At 40.3% G+C, this 22,326-nt stretch overlaps 1 protein-coding gene across 6 annotated transcripts in view; it reads right to left on the minus strand.

Annotated features, from left to right (window-relative positions):
• Positions 1 to 22,326, minus strand: part of ULK4 (unc-51 like kinase 4) — a 604,302-nt gene that overhangs the window by 300,141 nt on the left and 281,835 nt on the right. For all 6 annotated transcript variants that reach the window (XM_027585659.2, XM_027585655.2, XM_027585660.2 and 3 more), the window contains one exon: positions 12,193 to 12,241. In XM_027585659.2, coding sequence (XP_027441460.2) covers positions 12,193 to 12,241 — 49 coding nt within the window. The remainder of the gene's footprint in view (positions 1 to 12,192; positions 12,242 to 22,326) is intronic.

Genomic DNA, 22,326 nt, shown 5'->3' on the forward strand with positions numbered 1-22,326 from the left:
GTTATTTTAGAGCAAAGATTTAAAATTCAATCATGACACCATAAATGTACAGAATAAAAGATTAATATTATATAAACTTGTTGAGGAGAAGTCCTTATTCAAGCATGCTGAAAAACACAGAAGGTATAAGAAAGGAAAGAAAAAGGAAAGAAAAAGGAAAGAGGAAAGGAAAGAGGGAAAGGAAAGGAAAGGAAAGGAAAGGAAAGGAAAGGAAAGGAAAAAGGAAAGGAAAGGAAAAAGGAAAGGAAAGGAAAGGAAAGGAAAACGGAAAGGAAAACGGAAAGGAAAACGGAAAGGAAAATGGAAAGGATAAAGGAAAGGAAAGGAAAGGAAAAGGAAAGGAAAGGAAAGGAAGGAGAGAAGGAAGGAGAGAAGAAAGAAAGGAAGAGAGAGAGAGAAAGAGAAGAGAAGAAAGAGAAGAAAGAAAGAGAGAGAGAAAGAGAGAGACAGAGAGACAGAGAAAGAGAGACAGCGCGAGATAGAAAGAGAGATAGAGAGAGAAAGAGATAAAGAGAGAGAAGAAAGAAAGAAAGAAAGAAAGAAAGAAAAAGAAAGAAGAAAGAAAAGAAAAGAAAGAAAGAAAAGAAAGAAAAGAAAGAAAAGAAAGAAAGAAAGAAAGAAAGAAAGAAAGAAAGAAAGAAAGAAAGAAAGAAAGAAAGAAAGAAAGAAAAGAAAAGAAAAGAAAAAAAAGAAAAGAAAAGAAAAGAAAAGAAAGAGGGCACCTGGGTGGCTCAGTTGGTTAAGCGTCTGCCTTCTGTGGGTAGTGATCAGTGGGTCCTGGGATCTACCTGCGTGGCGCTCCCTGCTCAGCGGGGAGTCTGCTTCTCCCTCTCCCTCTCCCCCTCCCCGTGCTAACAAGCTCTTTCTCTAATAAAATCTTTAAAAAAAAAAAAAGATCTATTTGACAGATATTAAAAAGCAAACCAGTCAAAACACAAACAACTGACAACTGAATGATACTCAGTGGGAGCATGGCACAGTTGGTACTATTTTATACCACTACTGTGTGGGAAATTTTATATTAACATTTTTGAGAGTAACATAAAATACAAAAGATGCATATACTTTGGCATAACAATTCGACTTTAAGAATTAGGAGAAACTCACAGAGGTGCAAAGATATAGCAAAGATATTCTGTTCAATGTTGCTCATATTAGCAAAAAGGTAAGGGAAAAAACTTTAAGTGTCCATCAGTGGGGATTGGCTAAATGTTGTTAATACAATGAACTATGGCCATGAAATAGAACAAATAATACATATGTGCACACATATACACACTTTTGCCATGGACACTATAAAGTAAGGCAGATACAAAATAGAATATTTAGTATGGTTCTGTTTTTGATTTAAAAAAAAAAGAGAGAGATATAAGGGGCGTCTGGGTGGCTCAGTCTTTAAATGTCTGCCTTCGGCTCAGGTCATGATCCCAGGGTCCTGGGATCAAGCCCCGCATTGGGCTCCCTGCTCGGTGGGAAGCCTGCTTCTCCCTCTCCCACTCCCCCTGCTTGAGTTCCCTCTCTCACTGTGTCTCTCTCTGTCAAATAAATAAATAAAATCTTAAAAAAAAGAGAGAGAGATAATATATGGCTGGAAAAGAATAAGACTATGCATTAAGCTGTACAGTGTGATATTATGGAAGATCTTCACATTCTATGTTAGACATTTCTGTACTGTGTGAACTCTTTACAAGTAGGCACTGATTTTGTTACCAGAAAAAAATAAACGTAAAAATCCTATGTAATAATTTGCCCTTACTGGCTTCTCCTCAGTCTTTCTCTAATTTGGTGCCTCTAATAAATCCAAAATGCAATTTCACTTGCTAGTGCTATTTAAAAAGCTTTCCTTTCCCCATAAATCTGTAAACTGCTTCAGTCCATTAGATTTCCTGGCTCAGTCTGAAAATCCTTTGCAGCTCTGGGTAAGCGTATAAATTCTGCTCTTTCTTGCTCATCCAAGAAAACAAACACAAAGAGCATCAAAAGCAAATGCTAATAGATGTTTGTGGCTTTAATCAAAACTTGTAACTTTTTGCTGACATTTCCACTTTCTTAAAAAGTGGGTATTCTCAATCGTTTTGTTCATGAATAAACTTTATCGAATCCTACATTATTGAAGAAGTTTAAGAAAAAGTAGCATTTAGTGGTTACTTATGGAGAATGAGCAATCACTGATTTTACACTAGGCCCTTCCAATAAGTCTTTGTATTTACCACAAGTCATTCCACTCTGTTCCCATCTATCAAAGGGGCCTAAATACAAACATTTTGGAGTCACGAGACTGGGCAATGCCTGATGACGACCGCAGGCACTTTTTTTTTTAACAGAAGCCTGAACCCAAAGGTGGCCAGTGGCCAAGGAATGGGCATCCCCAGACAGTCCAGAGTCAGGAAACAAGTAAAATCAAATGGTGTCACCAGCCAAGGACAAAAGTCAGGGGAGCTACGACCAAATTGCCTTTCGTGAGCACATCACTTGGAGAACACTGGCCCATCTTACTATTTCATCTTCCCACCACCATCAAGGGGAGAAAGATCAGCTGGTGACCCCAGTCTAGGAAAGAAGGATCTAAGTATAACAGCCATGCCTTACCTCCCTCACTTGTTCACAAATGAATCGATACATACTGAAAGGCAAAAAGCAGGAGGGCAATGTTCTGGGTGCAAATGAGATTGTACACAGCGGGGGTTCTTCCCTAAGTGAAACTCACAATGTAACTGAGGATACAAGATGTAGGAAATCACCTTCTACAGCTCTTATCCAACAGAAATAGAATGCAAACCACATGTTTTAAATGTTCTGGAAGCCACCATAAACAAAAAGAAACAGACAAAATTAATTGAATGATACTTCACTTAGCCCAATATATCCAAAATATTAACATATAGTCAATATAAGAAAATTAATCAGCTACTTTTTTTTTTTTTTTTTTTTTGGAAATCCGGTATCTGACACTTGGAGCACATCTCCGTTCAATGCTCTGCGTGGCTACTGGCTAGTGTAGTGTGCCCTAGCTTACCCTCACTCTCTTTGCAAGTCTAATTCCACAACCAATTAAGAGTAAAAACCAAAAAATGCAAAAGCTACACTCCTGGGAAGTACATATCACTTGTCAATTTCTATGCTTTTTTAACTAGACTGTCTCCTTAGAGAGAAGGAAGAAGGAATACTGCTTCCTCAAAGTGAAGCCCAGGACCTAGAGCAGAACTAACTAGAAACAAGAATGATGAGGATAAAACTCAGGATTATCCCACTGGCTCAGAAGAGGCCATATGTAACACATTCCCAATGTGTGCCCTGTGACTGGCCAAAGATATCCTCAGTTCTACTTTAGCATTTTCTTCAGTGGACACAACATGTGGTTTTTATGGTAATAAAGTCCATCTTCTTTCAAACCAACTGGGTTAATTATGCAGAAACTAGTTATGCTTTACACCAAGTTTGCTGATATACATTTATTTTATTTAGCTTCAACACATTTACTTGGCTAACCAGATAACAGGATGCTGATCAGATAAATTCAGTAGCGATATGGGCAACTTCACTACATTTAATCCAGCATCAACAGATTACACCCTAGCCCTAGAGAGCTATTTTGCAAATACAAACTGATGACATAAGCTACCAAGAGCAGATCCATGCATATCTATTTCCTCTCCCTCACAAAAAAGCCACATCAAAGTATATACTTTAATGACAGTGTGTATTATGTATAAAATCATCTTGTATACAATAGCAGTTGGGTTATACAGCTCCATTCTGCAATCTACAGAAATCCTGAATAGGTATTCATGTAGGTTGAAGAAACAGATTTCTCTTACATCCAGTAAGTCCTCTTTTATAACTTTGAAAGGATCTTCCTAAGTCAAGCATTTTGAAATTTTAATCATATCTTATTTGCTACTTTAGAAATTCATGCCCATGTGCACAGCAGAATCATATTAATGGCATATTGGACACAAGTGTGCAGATTCTTAATCTTATAAGGAACTTGTCATTTTAACATAAAAGAACCAATTCATAGCAGATGAGTTGCAACTAGGAAAGAGCAAAGTAATTTTAAAAGTCTAATGAATGCACAGGACTGAAAACATTCCTTAAATATAACGTGGCTGCCAATCTGTACTATGTTGGTGTCTCCATGATTAAATCCTTTAAGGCTCCAAGGGTCCATAAAGAGACTTTTTTTCTAAAGATACCAATGACTTGAAAGATTTACTCAAGCTTGCTTCAGCGGCTATCCTCAAGACTGTTAAAACAATATAATTGTCAAACTAGTGTATTGCTAATCCCATTTTTATTGTTAACATTTGCCACTGAAATTGCTCTTTAATTGTTTTGGAACAGACACATAAAATATCATGACAGTGATATTTTGGCACATGTTGGAAAATCTGCCATGAATAAAGATTTTTTTTCCAATAAAATGCAGTTTGCCTATATTACTTGGTATCAAAATGATTTACTGAAGTAGGCCAAAGCATAAACCACTAAAATAAAATGAAGAGAGATTAGAGTTATGGCAAAATCCAAAGGCTGATTCATCCAAATTCATACTTAAGACACATTTAAAAGCAACTTCTATTTTTTGGAAAGTGGCAAAGGGGAAGAAGAAGAATGCCTTCCATCCTGCTCCGCAGGCAACTCTGCACTCGAAACCAAGCCACCGGGTCCTTCTGATGGCTCCTGTTCTTAGGAACCCGCATTTGTTACACAGATCCAGACTGCCTTAGCATGCTAGACCCTGAAGACTGTGCATAGGAATCCGTTTAGCTTTATCCCACGTACACTGCCTGAGCCTCCAGTCCCCACTCAACACAGCTGCCTTGCAAGGCCAAGGAAAAGGCAGTGCCCTCACCCAGGTGGGCCTGCAGCTGCTTTTTTGTAAGCAGTCAGCTACCTGGCTTTCCCCACCTCTTGGCCTGCCAAGAGCTGGGGCACCTGCAGCTGGATCTCAGGATTAAAAACATTCTGCCTGCTCTCTGGCCTGAATGTGGTGTTAGAACTCCTGGGCCCTTAGCTCAAACCTCTGAGACTGGCCCTGTGTTTTATGACTCCTTCCCTACTCTCCCTGTGGCTGATTTCAAAAGCCTCACTGATGGAGACTGGCAGAGAACTCACTGAATCCAGCCCTCAACCAGTCTCAAGTTTTCTGTATAATCCCATGACCCTAAACCTGATTCTCTCCAAGTCCCAACCTCTGGCTGAGCAGCCTACCTCCTCAGTGCACACAGCTAGAGGCTCCAAAAGATTTTCTTTTTTCTAAGTAAAGGATACTATCTGATTTTGAAAAAGCATCAATTATGTGCAAAGCCAAACAAATATGAAACCACCACAATATAAAGCCTGCAGGATCTGTGCCCAAACTACCCTCCAGCATCACTCCCTGCATTTCTCCATGGATTCTGGTCCAGGCACAGCTAAGTTCTCACCATCTCCCACGCTGGAATGCCCCCTCTCCTCATGGCAACTCCCTCAAGGCCATGTTCAAAGGTTACTTCTTCTGTGAGACTCCTCTCCTTGCAATGAGGGGTGGGTCCCTTCCACCCCTGGGATCCCCAGCATTCTCTCCCTCTCTCCATAAAGCTCCTATACTACTGTGTGATTATGTGCCTGCACATCATTCTTCCTGTATTTTGAATCCAGAGGGCCCAGACGGTTAGCCATGCAGACAGGAGGGAGCACTGTGCTCCTGAGTGGGCAATTATAACTGGAGATTTGGCTTTTTTTCAAAATAATAAAAACTACTTCCAGTTGGTTATATCTTTAACCAGTTGTAGTTTTTTGATATAGTTGACACACAATGTTAGTTTCAGGTGTACAACACAGTGATTTGACCAGTCTATACATTATCCTCTGCTCTTCAACATACAACACTATTGCAATACTATTGACTAGATTCCTTATGCTGTCTGTGCCTTTTATTCTCATTCCTTCTTCATTCCATAACTGGAAGGCTGTACCACCCAATCCCCTTTCACTCATCTTGCCCATCCCCCTCACCCCTGGCAACCATCAGTTTGTCTTCTGTATTTATAGATCTGATTCTGCTTTTTGTTTTTTCACTGGTTTTGGTTTTTAGATTCCACAAAGTGAAATCATATGATATTTGTCTTTCTCGGACTTATTTCACTTAGCATAATATCATTTAGTTCCATCCATGTTGTTGCAGATGGCAAGATTCATCCTTTCTATGGCTGAGTAATAGTCCTCTGTGTGTGTGTGTGTGTGTGTGTGTGTGTGTGTACGCGCTCATTATCCGTTCATCTATCACTTGACACTTGGGTTGCTTCTGTATCTTGGTTATTATAAATAATGCTTCAATAAATATAGGGGTGCATGTATCTTTTCAAAGTGTTTTCTTTTTCTTTGGGTAAATACCAATTAGTGGAATTACTGGATCATATGGTATTTCTATTGTTAATTTTGTGAGGAATCTCTATACTGTTTTCCACAGTGGCTGCACCAATTTACATTTCCACCAACAGTGCATGAAGCTTCCTTTTTCTCCACATCTTGCCAACACATTTCTTTTCATTCCTGATGTTCTGACAGGTGTGAAGTGTGGTTTTGTGGTTTGATTTGCATTTCCCTCATTACTAATGATCTTTTCATGTGTCTGTTGGCCATCTGTATATCTTCTTTGGAGAAATGTCTGTTCAGGTCCTCTCCCCATTTTTTTAAATTGGATTGTTTGTTTTTTTGGTGTTGAGTTGTATGAGTTCTTTATCTATTTTGAGTATTAACCCCTTAGCAGATATATGATTTGCAAATATCTTCTCCCTTTCAGTAGGTTGCCTTTCTGTTTTGTTGGTGGTTTCTTTTGCTGTGCAAAGCTTTTTATTTTGGTGTAGTCCCAGGAGTTTATTTTTGCTTTTGATTCACTTGCTTGAGAAGACAAATCCAGAAAAATGTTGCTATGGCTGATGTCAGAGAAATTACTGCCTGTGTTCTCCTCTAAGAGTTTTATGGTTTCAAGTCTCACAGGTCTTTCATCCATTTTGAGTTTATTTTTGTGGATGGTGTATGAAAGCAGTCCAGTTTCATTCCTCTGCATGTAGCTGTCCAGTTTTCCCAACACCATTTGTTGAAGAGACTGTTTTTTCTCCATTGTATGTTCTTGCCTCTCTTGTCATAGATTGACCATAAAAACATGGATTTATTTCTGGGCTTTCTATACTGTTCCATTAATCTATGTGTCTATTTTTATGAGAGTACCAGACTGTTTTGATTACTACAGCTTTGTACTATATCTTGGCCAGCTGGATCCATACTTAAATCTCTTTGTTCTACCTGCTTTTCTTAAGATTTATACATGGCTGTTTTATATAAACGGCATCAAATTCACAGGTTGTTTCTTTCATCTTCACTTCCCTCCAGGCCCACAGAAAAGACACAGAAACTGCCTGAAATTCCTGCCCATCAGAAGAGAAACATTTGCTTTCTTACTGAAAAACATGTAGGAGAGGAAGCACTGCTGGTAAGAGCACATTGTATGAGGATCTCTAGAAAAGGAGGAAGTTATAAAGCCTGTATCAGTCTTTCAGTATATCAAAAGAAGCTGGAAAATAGTTATGGGCTAAGAGGAGAGGAAAAAGTCATAAGGAGGACACAGTGGACCACCAGCTTTTGCTTTTTTAGTGGGTGGCTAGAAGACAAGTAGTAGCCAATATGCAGGACTCTGTACAATCTTTTCATTATTCTTTGTTATTATTATGTTAATCACCATACATTACATCATTAGTTTTTGATGTAGTATTCCATGATTCATTGTTTGTGCATAATACCCAGTGCTCCACGCAATAACGTGCCCTCCTTAATACCCCTCACCGGGCTAACCCATTCCCCTGACATCCCTCCCCTCTAGAACCCTCAGTTTGTTTCTCAGAGTCCATAGTCTCTCATGGTACATCTCCCCTTCCGATTTTCCCTTCATTTTTCCCTTCCTTCTCCTAATGTCCTCCATGCTATTCCTTATGTTCCACAAATAAGTGAAACCATATGATAATTGTCTTTCTCTGCTTGACTTATTTCAACTCAGCATAATCTCCTCCAGTCCCATCCATGTCGATGCAAATGGTGGGTATTCATCCTTTCTGATGGCTGAGTAATATTCCATTGTATATATGGACCACATCTTCTTTATCCATTCGTCTGTTAAAGGGCATCTTGGCTCCTTCCACAGTTTGACTCTTGTGGACATTGCTGCTATGAACACTGGGGTGCATGTGGCCCTTCTTTTCACTACATCTGTATCTTTGGGATAAATACCCAGTCGTGCAATTGCTGGGTCATAAGGTAGCTCTATCTTTAACTTTTTGAGGAACCTCCACACTGTTTTCCAAAGTGGCTGTACCAACTTGCATTCCCACCAACAGTGTAAGAGGGTTCCCCTTTCTCCACATCCTCTCCAACATATGTTGTTTCCTGCCCTGTTAATTTTTGCCATTCTAACTGATGTAAGGTGGTATCTCAATGTGTTTTTGATTTGAATTTCCCTGATGGCTAGTGATGTTCAACATTTTTTCATGTGTCTGTTAGCCATTTGTATGATATCTTCTTTGGAGAAGTGTCTGTTCATGTCTTCTGCCCATTTTCTGACTTGATTATCTGTTTTTTTGGGTGTTGAGTTTGAGAAGTTCTTTATAGATCTTGGATATCAGCCCTTTGTCTGTAGTGTCATTTGCAAAAACCTTCTCCCATTCTGTGGGTTGCCTCTTTGTTTTGTTGACTGTTTCCTTTGCTGTGCAGAAGCTTTTTATCTTGATGAAGTCCCAAAGTTCATTTTCGCTTTCGTTTCCCTTGCCTTTGGAGACATGTCTTGAGAGAAGTTGCTGTGGCCGATGTCGAAGAGGTTACTGCCTATGTTCTCCTTTAAGATTATGATGGATTCCTGTCTCACATTGAGGTCTTTCACCCATTTAGAGTTTATATTTGTGTATGGTGTAAGAGAAAGATCAAGTTTCATTCTTCTGTATATAGCTGCCCAGAGCAGCTATACTTTCAATGCCATCCCAATCAAAATACCAATGGCATTTTTCAAAGTGCTGGAACAAACAATCCTAAAATTTGTATGGAACCAGAAAAGACCCCAAATCACCAAGGAAATGTTGAAAAAGAAAAACAAAGCTGGGGCATCATGTTGCCTGATTTCAAGCTTTATTACAAAGCTGTGATCACCAAGACAGCATGGTACTGGCACAAAAACAGACCCATAGGTCAATGGAACATAATAGAGAGCCCAGATATGAACCCTCAACTCTATGGTCAACTAATCTTCGACAAAGCAGGAAAAAATATCCAATGGAAAAAAAGACAGTCTCTTCAATAAATGTAGATGGGGTAAAATTGGACAGCTATATACAGAAGAATGAAACTCGACCATTCTCTTACATCATTATGTCTTTTCTGAGCAAACTGTTGCCAAGAAGCTGCTACATGTATGTAGACGCCACACAGGCCCTTGAGCTTAGAAACCAAACCTCACTGAAGTATATACTGTGTTTCCCTGAAACTAGGAATCCCTCAGTTCTAAGATGTACCATTATTTTCTTAAGCCCTAAGAAAGAAAAATGCTGCCAATTAAACTATGACATGATTTCTTATTACTTAGAAAGTTCATTTTATGTTTATTGAAAGAGCTCTTTTAGACATATTCAGACATATATTTTTATAATGCATCACTCTTGGGCACTTATAAAAAGAAAAATAAAAGCGAAATGAATTGGTTAAGGCAATGACAACCAGGTCACCTGGCTGAAAGCAATCATAAAATGTCACTGATTTGGAAAGTACACCCCAGTTTCAGAAATGTTAAAATCTGAAAGAAAAAAAAAAAAGTACATCATAGAATCACTAAAATGCTATATCATGTCTTGCTCAGTGACAAAAATTTAGAAAGGACAAGGTAATTGTTCACAGGATAACTGCTACAAAGACATTTCACTGATTAAAAAATGTATTTATACAGAGGGAAAAAGTTGAGATTATTCAACTCAAGAAAGACAAAAGTAGAAAAGGGATTTAATAATGTTCTTCAAGGACATCAAAGTCCTGTCCCCTAAAAGCAGTGATTTCCAACTTTTTTTTTTTTTTTTTTTTTTTTTTTTTTAGCAGCAGGACCTCTTTTTGAAATCTTATCATAGAAGAAACCTGAGTATGGAGCTGTTTTGGTTAGAGGAAAAGCATCATCCCAGACATGCCTGGGAGGTCACAGGGCTCAGGACTGGCTGAGATCCTCACTTGGACAGTAGACATCACCTCTACCCATGCTATGACAGCTCCAATACATGAAAAAGGTCTAAATCATGGCATTAATCAATTAAACATTCACTGTGGTTTGTAAGATATGAAGCCATTCGGGTGCCTGGGTGGCTCAGTCGGTTAAGCATTTGCCTTCAGCTCAGGTCATGATCCCAGGTCCTGGGATCAAGCCACTCATCGGGCTCCCTGCTCAGCGGGGAGTCTGCTTCTCCCTCTGCCCCTCCCCCCACCACCGCTCATGTGCATGCTCACGCACGTGCTCTCTCTCCCTCTCTCTCTCTTGCACAAAAATAAAATCTTTTAAAAATAAGATATGAAACCTTTCTAGGTGGTCATTATACAAAGATTAATCAAGCACAGATTTTGGTAACCTTCAAGAAGGAATTTCCTATGTACAAGATTTGAGACCCTGAAGTGATTGCCAAAGGACAGGATGAAAACTTTTCATCAGTCACAAAAGGAGCTGTACTGACCCGAACAGGTTAGAAACGTTCCTGCCACAGCAGGGCAATGAGTCACACCCCCCCCACCGCCCCCGCTTAAGGCCTGTTCGAGCTCTAGAGAGCTCTCCATGTCTTCAATGCTGGTCTCCTCAAATGCAAGCCTGATGTGGCTGGGTTTGGACAGCTTTGGCTCTTGCCCCATGCCCAATGAAACCCAAAGCAGACAGTTTACTGCACCTACTGAACTCCACAACAAATCCAATGCTGCAACAAATTAGCAAGTCACATATCCCCTTATTGAAGATGGGGAGACACACAGGCCACTTGGCAAAGCTTAAAATCCCATTCGACAGCTATCTCCATGTGCCTTCCTCCCACTTTCTCTATTTCTTCTCCCACTATTGCTTATAAAATCCCCTTACTATTCAAAGCAATTCAATCCAGCCTCCAACTTTGTACAGGCCCCAGCATGGCAGCTCTGTGCCATCTTGTCACTGGAGCATGCTTTGGGAATATCACCCACTGCCACCTCTTGTCCCCATCCAAACCACGTAGCTCAGCAAACCCAACCCACTCTCCTGGAAGGAAAAGGTTCACCTTGCAGCTAAGAAAAATAATGTTTTCACCATTTAGCCATATCAACACACAAACAACTTGTATATTAATATTTTAGGATGATTAAAGAAAGATAATTTTCCATGGGTACAGTTATCAGACTAGGGTTATTGCTCCATTGAAGGCCAAGGTAGGTTAGGCTGAGCTGGCTGGGGACGTGTCCCCTCCTTTGTCCATTATGCTGTCACTTACCTATGTAGGGCAGGTTTTTAGTGAAGGGGGATAGCCAACCCAGGTACAAGAGAACATTTCTTCAGCTAAGGGCACTCTGTTGCCCTAAGCACCAACTCAACCTCCAGCCTATTTCTCAAACCTGCCTAAAGGCAGGAATTAGTAGGGATTTATCAGAAGTGAGAAAAGTCAACCCGGCAATCCCATTTTACTCTCTACACATAGGAACCATAGAAGAAAGGTTTCCTTTAACAAATGGTTTTCAATGGAGTAGCATTCTATGAATAGAAAAAAATGTGTATGGAAGTTAAGCTATTCCACATTCAGAAGAACATAACCTTCTGGCCATAGGCACAAAACTGCTGATCTGACCCATTGACTACCAAGTCAGGGGGCTTCATACTGAGCATCAGAAAATTCACACCAAAGTGTAGTGATCAACCCTCTGCCCTTCCTCCACAAACCAATCTCAAATGAACGATGTATAAATAGAGGGCAGGTCATTAAGCGGTGTCCCATACCATTTCAGAGCTGGACAAGGTCCAGATAGAGAAACTGAGGCCCAATAAGGTGAAGTGAGATGATGAAGGGCACAGAATCCTTCTGGACAGAGTCAGGGTTTGAACCCAACCCTACGACATGGTCAAAACCTTAAAATGTTTTAAATGTCACTCGAATTTCAGAGACAAGTTTCCCTTCTTACCAGAATTACTTCAAAAATGAGTGGGATCAGTTTGCTCTCTTCCACAAGTCTGTTAAAAAAAAATAAAAAGAGAAGCACACATTAGATAACTCATATTTAAACTGCCCTGATCAGGAGCACCACAGCCCCATGTTTTATTGCTTAAATTCTGTGACCGAGAAATAGATGATTAAATACTCATTTTTAACACATTGAACTACATCTATTAAATACAAGAAATATGGGGCTCTTTTCAAGTGACTCTTAGCTTAGCCTTATTGATCTGTAGCAAGTATAATCTCAAATAGGTTGACATTTATAAATATAAAAATTAATTAAAATTCACAATTTAGACTATGAGAATAGGCAATGCCAGCTGAAATCATGTGACCAGCCCTCACTGCACAGTTAAATTCTAAGCATGCCACATGTAATCTTTCATTTATGCCTCATTAGCTATCTTCTCAGCATTATGAATGTATAATGATTTTTAATCTGTTACTTTAAAAAAAAAAAAAAAGAGTAGACCCCAATCACCCAATAGACTTTGGGAATTTTCCCTCACCAAAACTAGTTATGAATTATTATCTATTGTGACAAGATTTTTTTTCATGCCATGTAAGAGAAAATAGCCTCAACCGTTCTTTTTTTTTTTTTAGCCTCAACCATTCTTACTAAAAACAATACCTCAGTCTCTAAATATTCCTTCAGTCCAGGGCAGTCAACCTGTTTCTGTAAAAGGTCAGATGGCAAAGATTTCAGGCTTTGGTGGGCCACACAGTCTCTATAGCAACTACTTAACTCTGTCATTATAATGTAAAAGCAGGCATAAATTATACATAAATGAATAGGCATGGCTGTGTTCCAATAAAATTTTATTTACAAAAACAGGTATATGCCATATTTGGCCCATAAGCTATCATTTGCTGATTCCTGATTCCGTTTTAAAAATAAATCAGATTTCTTCATTTTATTAGCGTTGACTTTGTATGATAAATGACAGCACTTAAGACAAGCATGCTGCCTTCATTGTGGGTATTAGAGTTTGTCTATTTCACAGAAAATGCCAGGTGGATAGGAAGGGAATTCATCATCTGGCCTCCCTAGAGCTTGTCTGTCTACGATAATACAGTGATAAAAGAAAAGCCTACGAGACTTGCCAAAAAGAGATCACAGTGTTTATAATAATAATAATATATATATATATATAATAACACATATAATTATGTGTTAAGGGAAAGTGAAGTACGGAAAGGAGTCCCAAAGACTGGAGCGAGCATTTAGAAAGCCCCTCAGTATCTAGCAGAAATAAATGTGATTATTTTTGTAGTTTTACTATATCAGGGGATAAGGTTTTGACTACAAATATTAAATTTATTTATTCACTTTCTTGGGCAACTGAGGCTCAGATGTGAAGCCGAAGCTCCTTACACCATGTCCCAGCAGGATGCAAAATGCACAGACCCAAGACCAAGCATGACCTCAAGCCAGCACTTTTCCAGGCTTCTTCCTCAGCTTCCGAGATGTTGACCATCCCTTTCCCTAAACTGATCTTTTTAAATTCTTATGATATATACTCTCATGAGGCCTGGGCTGAAATAGCCAAGCACATATATCTGAGAGTTGCCCTAGTACCCAAGCCAAGAAAGTTACAGGGGCATGGACTCCACTTCTCCAATGGTACCCAGAGGTGAGAGCTGCTTCTTCTACACTCTCCCCCAACATTCAGATCCAGAAGCATCCACCCACAACATCAGTGTCCTCGTGAGAGTATTTTTAAATATACTCTACTGCTAGGACATGCCTACAGAAACTACTGTACTTCATTCTGATGAATTACAACTAGTCCTTCTCCGGGCTTCTGCACGAGGAGCGGGCTGGCCTGGATGCCCTCTTCAGGCCCCTTCAACTCCCAGTTCTAGCATGCCAGGCATCACATTTTTCTGAATACCAACCATAACAATTGTTGTTCCCTGACTGGACGGACATGATTCAGAACTACGTCTGGGAAACTAAAAGGGAGCTCGAGCTAAATAAAAGCACTTTCAGTTAAAGACAAAAACAAAAACAAAAAAAACCCCACAACATTTCTATGACATTTTCTGTAACTCATGAACTAAACATAAATTCAAAAAAAAAAAAAAAACAAAAACCACCTCTAAAGCAAGTACAGAACAAGGGTGGCCGCAAATGTTTATGACAATCTCAGGTGGTGTTTTTCCAGACTGTGGGAAGTGGCCAATAAGTGCACAATGACATGAGTTCACTGGGTATTGACTAGCATTTTCTTTTTTAAGATTTATTCATGTGAGAGAGAGAGAGAGAGCAGAGACAGAGAGAGACAGACAGACAGAGAGAGAACGCACATGAGCAGTGGGGAGGGGCAGAAGGAGAGGGAGAAGCAGGTTCCCCCCTGAGCAGGGAGCCCGCCGCTCAATCCCAGGACCCTGGGATCATGACCTGAGCTGAAGGCAGACGCTCAACCGAGTGAGCCACCCAGGCACCCTGACTAGCATCTTCTTAATTAAAAATAATAAAATAGAGAATATCCAAAGCTGTCACACACAGTATGGTCCCATAACATTTTTGTTTCAGTTTTAGGCCTATAGATTCATACTGGGTAGTGACGTAAAATGCATTTTTCTTATGTGGGTCATAGTTAGACATCTGAAATCCAGAGATTTTAGATTGCTTTAGAGACAATATTTGCCTTCCATATGCTCTTAAACTTTGATTTTTAAAAATCTGTCTCCTTATTTTAACCACCTCCTCTCATACCACTATAGGCCCAATTAGTGGCTCGGGTCTCCAGTGATCAAACCCTTGATGTGCTCTGAGTAACACAGCAATCTTCTCAGAGTTCTCTTCCTTTGATTTGTACTCTGGAGAGCAGCCCCGGCGCTCAGGCCTCTGTAGAACAGGGAGGACAAGGCTTACCTCCAAAGAAAGCTGATGTGGCTGAATCTCAGGGAATTGTTCAGGCAGTAAGTCTTAAATCATCAGAGTTGACTTTTGCAAAAGGTTATCTTATTTTTGGGTTCTGTTCAGTGGTTGGCCACCATGATTTTAACATTTTTTTTTTAAAGATTTTATTTATTTATTTGACAGAGAGAGAAACAGAGAGAGCAGGAACACAAGCAGGGGGAGTGGGAGGGGGAGAAGCAGGCTTCCTGCCGAGCAGGGAGCCCGATGCGGGTCTCGATTCCAGGACCCTGGGATCATGACCCGAGCCGAAGGCAGACGCTTAACGACTGAGCCACCCAGGCGCCCCAATGATTTTAAATCACCAGTATCATTTTACTACATGAGCCTGTTATATCCTCCAGTCTAAAATAATAAAATTTCTATGGTCTATGGACAGCCTGAAGGACAGGAAGTAAAAAGATTTATCTGGATTTTTTTTAAAACCAAAAACAAACAAAAAGAGATCTTTCTGAAATTATCCCTAATCTTCAAAGGACTGTGAAGATATTAACTACATCACAGTATACTTTTCTTTATGTTAACCATCCAAGCACAGTGTTTTTAAGTAATTCCAGATGAAAACTGAAATATACTGCCCTCTGCAAATGTAGTTCATAAGACCACTTGTTATTGTTGTGGTTTTTTTTTTTTTTCAGGGGGAGGTCTTCTTTGTTTTGTTTCTTCCCCTCAACAGTAAAATTTAATAATAGATTGTATGTGGTTAAAGAGTTTTCCTTACAAAATTTTCATTCAGAAGATTTACTGGGATTTTCTCTATCTGTGGTTTATATTATTAACAAAGGGTGCTGTTTGAATTAGAAAATCTTGAATAAACTTAGGAACATCTTTAGGATACATTATTTGGCATTCTAACTCCCTCCTGTGCCTAAAGTAATTGTCACCCTTAGTGTTGGGAAACTTTGTAAAGATTTTTTTTTTTATTATTTATTTGAGAAAGAACGCACATTAGTGGGGGGGGGTAGTAGAGGGAGGAGGAGAAGCAGACCCCCCACTGAGCAGGGGCTGGATCCCAGGACCCTGGGATCATGACCTGAGCCAAAGGCAGACGCTTAACCAACTGAGCCACCCAGGCGCCCCAGTTTTGGGAAACTTTTTAAAAGTTTTATTTACTGATGCTTGACAATTCAGACTAAATATAAAGTCTAGCAACAGTTAGATATAAATGACTAAATGCAATTTAGGTAGGAAAAGTAGGAATAGGGAGAGTCCTCTGCTTCTGTTCAGAAAGCTACAGAAGTGAGTTGGGCTTAATTTCAAACCATTGTTAACATTTTTTTAACTTTCCTTTGAAACATAAAGACAATCTTGGGATGAACCAAGAACAAGAATTAAAAGTAACTAAATAAAGTCCCTTGACCTACCCTACCATACTGCTATGTATTCAGAGAAAAGAGGAGCCAGAGGAGGAGGTCCAAGGAGGAGAAGCAAAGGATCTCTGTCTGCTCTGGGCTCAGGTTTGCAAGACAAAGAAAGCAGTCCCAACAGTGATTAAATGGATCGAAGGAGACACCAGGTTTGGTCATGGAGCTGCACAGTCATGTTTGCTTGCTTGCTTACTTGCTTGAATTTTTTATCTGCCCACATAGGTAGAGACAATATGCACGAAGCAAGCACCAGAAGTCAAGAGCCTCCATCTCTGCAGTCGGCCCTATCCATCAGGAACACTGTCCGTCCCCCCCAAGGGCTTTTCCATCTACTGTGTTGCATTTCAACAAGCCATATAGATCTTAATTAGTGCTGGAGATTTTTTTTTCCCTGAAAACTAACTCCGTACTCAAATTTGACTAACCCTATTGAGCATTTGCCATGGGCTAACCTTATGAACTCAAAATCTGTGACTTCAAACTTGAGAGTCAAGTGGCTTCAGAGACACACTGAACAGCATACAAACAGAGTTAAGTTCTAGCACAGATTAGGGAACCGACCCGGGGAAAACCTAGTGAGCCCAGACTGGGGAGAAGAGGTGTTCATGAGCACTGAAAGAATTGAGCAGGAGGAATGGTACAATCGGAGTAGCGAAAGGACAACGTGAAAGATGGAGAAGAATGACACAACCTTGAACACCATGCCAAGAAGTCTGGGCTTTACCTACAGATTACAGGGAGTTTATGAAGGATTTTAAGCAGAAGAATGACACAGTAGGATTTGCTGTTCAAACTCCAATCTGACAGTAATGTGAAAAATGACCGGGGGAAGGAGTATAGTCCAGAACATTCCTACTCAAAGAATGGTCTGCAGACCAGAGCCAGCCTGCAAACTGTCACAGGTCTGCGACAAGACAACTACCCAAATTTGAAAGATTAAGTTTCTAATCTGTTAGGTCTAATGATAAGAAATTTGAATTTTTGCAGCAGTTTAAAACACGACCCCACCAAAATATGATGAAAAACGGGATATTTGCATAGCCTCAAAATAGTTCCCCACAAAGAAATGTACAGTGGAGAAACGTGGCAGATACCACCTTAACCAATGGAGCACGTTCCTGAGCCAAAGGCAGATGCTTAACCAACTGAGCCACCCAGGCATCCCTGGGGCTGTGTTTTCAACCACATTCTTATTGTTGATAGAATTCAGTTCCTTAGGGGCACCTGGGTGGCTCAATCGTTAAGCGTCTCCCTTCGGCTCAGGTCGTGATCCTAGGGTCCTGGGACTGAGCCCCACATCAGACTCCCTGTTCCGCGGGAAGCCTGCTTCTCCCTCTCCCATTCCCTCTGCTTGTGTTCCCTCTCTCGCTGTGTCTCTCTCTGTCAAATAAATAAATAAAATCTTAAAAAAAAAAAAAAAATTCAGTTCCTTACAGTTGTAGGACTGTTATCCCTTTCCTTGTTGGCTACCAGCCACGGGTCCCTCTCAGATCCCTTGGCACATGGACCCCTCTATCTGCAAAACCAGAAAAGAGGACTCTCCTCCATGTCAAATCCTTCTCGAGCTTCAAATCTCTTTGACTTTCTAGTCTCTCTACCTCTAGGCCAAATTTAAATGACTCCTGTGATGAGTACAGCCCACCTGGATGATTTCCATATTTTAAGGTCAACTAGTTTGGGACCTTAATTACATCTGCAATGTCCCTTCACAGTAGCACTAAATTACTGTTTCACTGAGTAACTGGGAGAAGGTGTGTATACACCTGCTGGGAATCTTTTTTTTTTTTTTTTAAGATTTTATTTATTTGACAGAGAGAGACACAGCGAGAGAGGGAACACAAGCAGGGGGAGTGGGAGAGGGAGAAGCAGGCCTCCCCCCCAACAAGGAGCCTGATGCGGGGCTCAATCCCAGGACCCTGGGATCATGACCTGAGCTGAAGGCAGACGCTTAATGACTGAGCCACCCAGGCGCCCCACCCATTGGGAATCTTGAAGTCCACCAGGAAATTCCATCCACTCCAACCTCACCTCATCCTTGTCTTCTTTTTTAAGGAATAATTCATATTTAGGTCTTTGAATAAGCTGCTTCTGGTCAACTTTTGTAGAAGCACTAAATAGATGCTAGACTTTTTAAAACTTCAACAATGCTGGATAGGAGTTTTAGAGTTACTATTTGTTTGTAACTGAACACTAGACTACAAACAAAGCTTTTTCATTTCTTTTGACTTACATAATTTGCCAGTCTAGTGGACCAATACCAGTCATTTTAAATTAAAAAAAAAAAAATCTCTAACATCAAGCTGAATTTCAAATTATTGGTCCAGTGAATCAGCTTCAAAAAGAAATGGTTTTATAATGTGTAGCTATGGCATGATATTATGTCTAGCCTGAAAGCAAGAATATTCATAATGTTTCTCCTTGAAATGTTTGCCCTTGCCTGCAATGCTTGCTAATCCTCTTGCACAGAACTGCAGAAGTCTTACCAATAGAGGTATACATCTAAGGAGAGATTTTTCACAAGAAAAGGGCAGGGTTGAAATTTTAACAGCTCTAGCACAGAACATTTTTAGATCTGGCCATTTTACAAGGATCTACAGAGTCCTTCGTATGGGCAACTCTTCCTTGAAGAAGTTTATACCCCAATGGGCAAAAAACATATACAATATAAAAATAACTTAATTCAACTTATAAAGCTAACTGCTTCATTTGTTGAGAAAGTCTCAGAATTGAGTTAGAATACAAGGCTATACCAGAATGACCTCCCATGTGCAGAATCTCCCATTGCCCCAGGGAGCATGAAAAAGATATGAATTTCAGTAAGAAACTATGGCTAAGCAAAAAGCAAGTGTCTTCCAATAGAAAGGAGATTTATATATAAATTTTAAAATTGTATGTTACATTAGCCAACTCGCAAAATGCTTTTGTACCCATTACCTCAACAGATACCCAATACAGGCCTGTGATAACCCTCATCCGTTGAACAAAGCCCCAGTCTGTTTCTATCACAGAAAGTACAGAAGGTTAAGACAGAAGAGTCGGGCTCCAGATCTTCCTGACTCCTTCTTACTCTGGCCACTATAAGGTGCCTGAAAGTCACATTTTGTCCAGGGCTTTATACTCACTGTCCCTGCACAGGCAACAACATTCTTGTTCACCAACCAAAGGCTTTTGCCCCTTGTTCCCACATCCTTTCTGTTCTGCCTAGGTCCTGGGCCCTTACCCTCTGTCTTTCTGAACCCTAATAATTCTTTGAATCCTTGGCACTCTCCCCAAGACATGATTCTATGCTGGTCACACAGCTCTACATTCACACTCCAGGTAAGAAGTATGTTGCTTCTTGCACCAGAGCAGGGAGGGGACTGAACCAAAGGAAAAACAAAACAAAACAAAACAAAACAAAAAGCAGTATCAGTAAGACAAGTAAGATAAAGGACTGGCAAGGGCACAAAGCAGAGACAAGTCCCTCAGAGAACCCCCAGATTTCACACGTGGCTGGCATCTCCTTTTCCCCTACAGACAAGAGCCTGACACTAGGGAAGAGCAATTGTGTACGAGATAATCCTTAAATTCTTTTCAATTTAATGAACCTGCTTATATTCCATGATCCCTTTTTGTCCTGTTATGTAATGAAATGCAAGAGAATTCTTTTTTTTAATCTACTTGAAGTCAGGCTAAGATCTGTCTCTCTTCTCTTTCACTAACTCATTAACATCTACTGAGTACCCACAACGTGCCATACATTGAGCTAAGTTAGAGCTACATCAAGTATTATAGTGCTAAGACAGATGTCTACAAAGGGTACAGAAGGGGGGCGCCTGGCTGGCTCAGTTGGTAAAGCAAGCGACTCTTGATCTCGGGGTTGTAAATTTGGAGCCCCACATGGGGTGTAGAGATTACTTAAAAATAAAATCTTAAAAAAGAAAAAAAAAAAGGAGTACAGAAGGGACAACAGAAATACAGTTGACCCTTGAATAACACAGCAGGCAGGGGCACTGACCCCCTGCATAATTGAAAAATCCATGTGTAACAATTTTAACTCCCCCAAAACTTAACCACTAATAGCCTACCGTCGATCTGAAGTCTTGCTGATAACATAAACAGCCCATTACCACATACTTTGTATGTTATATGATTATATATCATATTCTTACAATAAAGCAAGCTAGAGGGAAAAAATGTTAAGGAAAGCATAAGGAAGAGAAAATACATTTACAATACTGTACTGTATATATTGGAAAAAAATCCGCATATGAGTGGGCCTATGCAGTTCAAACCCATGTTGTTCAAGGGTCAGCTATAGTCTTTTCTGTCTGAGGAGCATAACAAAGGCTTCAAAGTGAAGGCAGCAATGACGACAGGAGTAAACACACAGTTACTGTGCGGAACATGGTTGCCAAGGCTGTACATGTGGTAGCTCATTGGATTCTAACAAAGAAAATGAAAATCCTAGGAGTCAGGGCATATGATGATGATGATGATTTTTTTTCTTCATGTGAGAAGCTGAGATATGAGGAAGTCCAGCAGTCAAGTGACAAGGAGGGGGCGGAGATACAGACGCAGGCAGCTCAGATTACATCCCACAGTACAGGTATTGCCTGAGCTGAACCTTGAAAGAGGATTAGGTTATTGACAGGCAGAGAATGGATGAAGCGAGGGGGCGGGGGGGGGGGGGGACAGGCTGGTATGAATTATGTCCTGGGCAATGCGAACAGCATGACAAAGAGCAAAATCGGAATGGGCTCATTATAGGCAGTGAAAAGCAAGTGAACAGGCACATTTGTTGGAGTAGTAGAAGTAAAGGGAAGATAATAAAAGATCAGGCTAGAGGAATAAAGCAGGGCAGATCACGAGAGATCTTATCAGCCATGCTGAGGAGTTTAAACCTTATCCTCTGGATGGGGATTGCTAAACTCCACCTGAAGGCCAAACCCTGCTGGTCACCTATTATTTCTATGGCCCACAAGCTATGAATGGTTGTTGCGTTTCTAAATGGTTGGGGAAAAAAATCAAAAGAATATTTCATGACATATGAAATTGCATGAAATTCAAATTTCAGTTTTCGTAAATAAAGTTTAACTGAAACACAGCCATGCTCATTCATTTACACACTATCTCTGGCTGCTTTTATACTGCAAAGCCAGGGCTGAGTAGCTGCAACAGAGCCCATATGGCCGGCAATGACTGAAATATTTACTATCTGGTCTTTTAGAGAAAGTTTGCCAAGCTCTACTCTAGGTAACTGGGAGCTTCTAAGGGGCTCATGAAAATGATGATGCAAAATGATGTCATTGCCAGCTTTATATTTTTACAGTGATTATTCAGGTTATAGTGAGGAAGATGGATGGAAATAAAAAGGATTGGGAACAGGAAGATCAGTTAGCTGACAGTGACTACTCTCAAAATAAGCGGTGATAAGCACCAACGCAGGCAGAAATGGGAAAAGAAAAATGAGGAAGATCAATAAGGTTGTATCAATAGGATTTCAAAATCTACTGGATGCAGGAGAGGAAGAGGAAGGAAGAAATACAGAATGACTCCAGGTGCCTGATCTGTCCCCCCTCGGGCCACCATCATGCCCACCACCAGAACAATCCCCATCACAGCACGCAACCTCACAGGAACTCCTATGCATCATGCACTGGGTGTAATCGGTGCTTTACCTCTCACCTAATCCTTACCATGATGTGGGAATGAGCCACCTTGTTCTACAGAGAAGAAAACTAACAATGAACCCTATCCAAGGTAACATAACTAATTAATTTCTGAGTTCCCGATATTAACTGCTCTAAGATACTATAATATATAG

Source organism: Zalophus californianus, chromosome 1 (assembly GCF_009762305.2).
Source record: "Zalophus californianus isolate mZalCal1 chromosome 1, mZalCal1.pri.v2, whole genome shotgun sequence".
In the NCBI taxonomy this organism is placed as follows: domain Eukaryota; kingdom Metazoa; phylum Chordata; class Mammalia; order Carnivora; family Otariidae; genus Zalophus; species Zalophus californianus.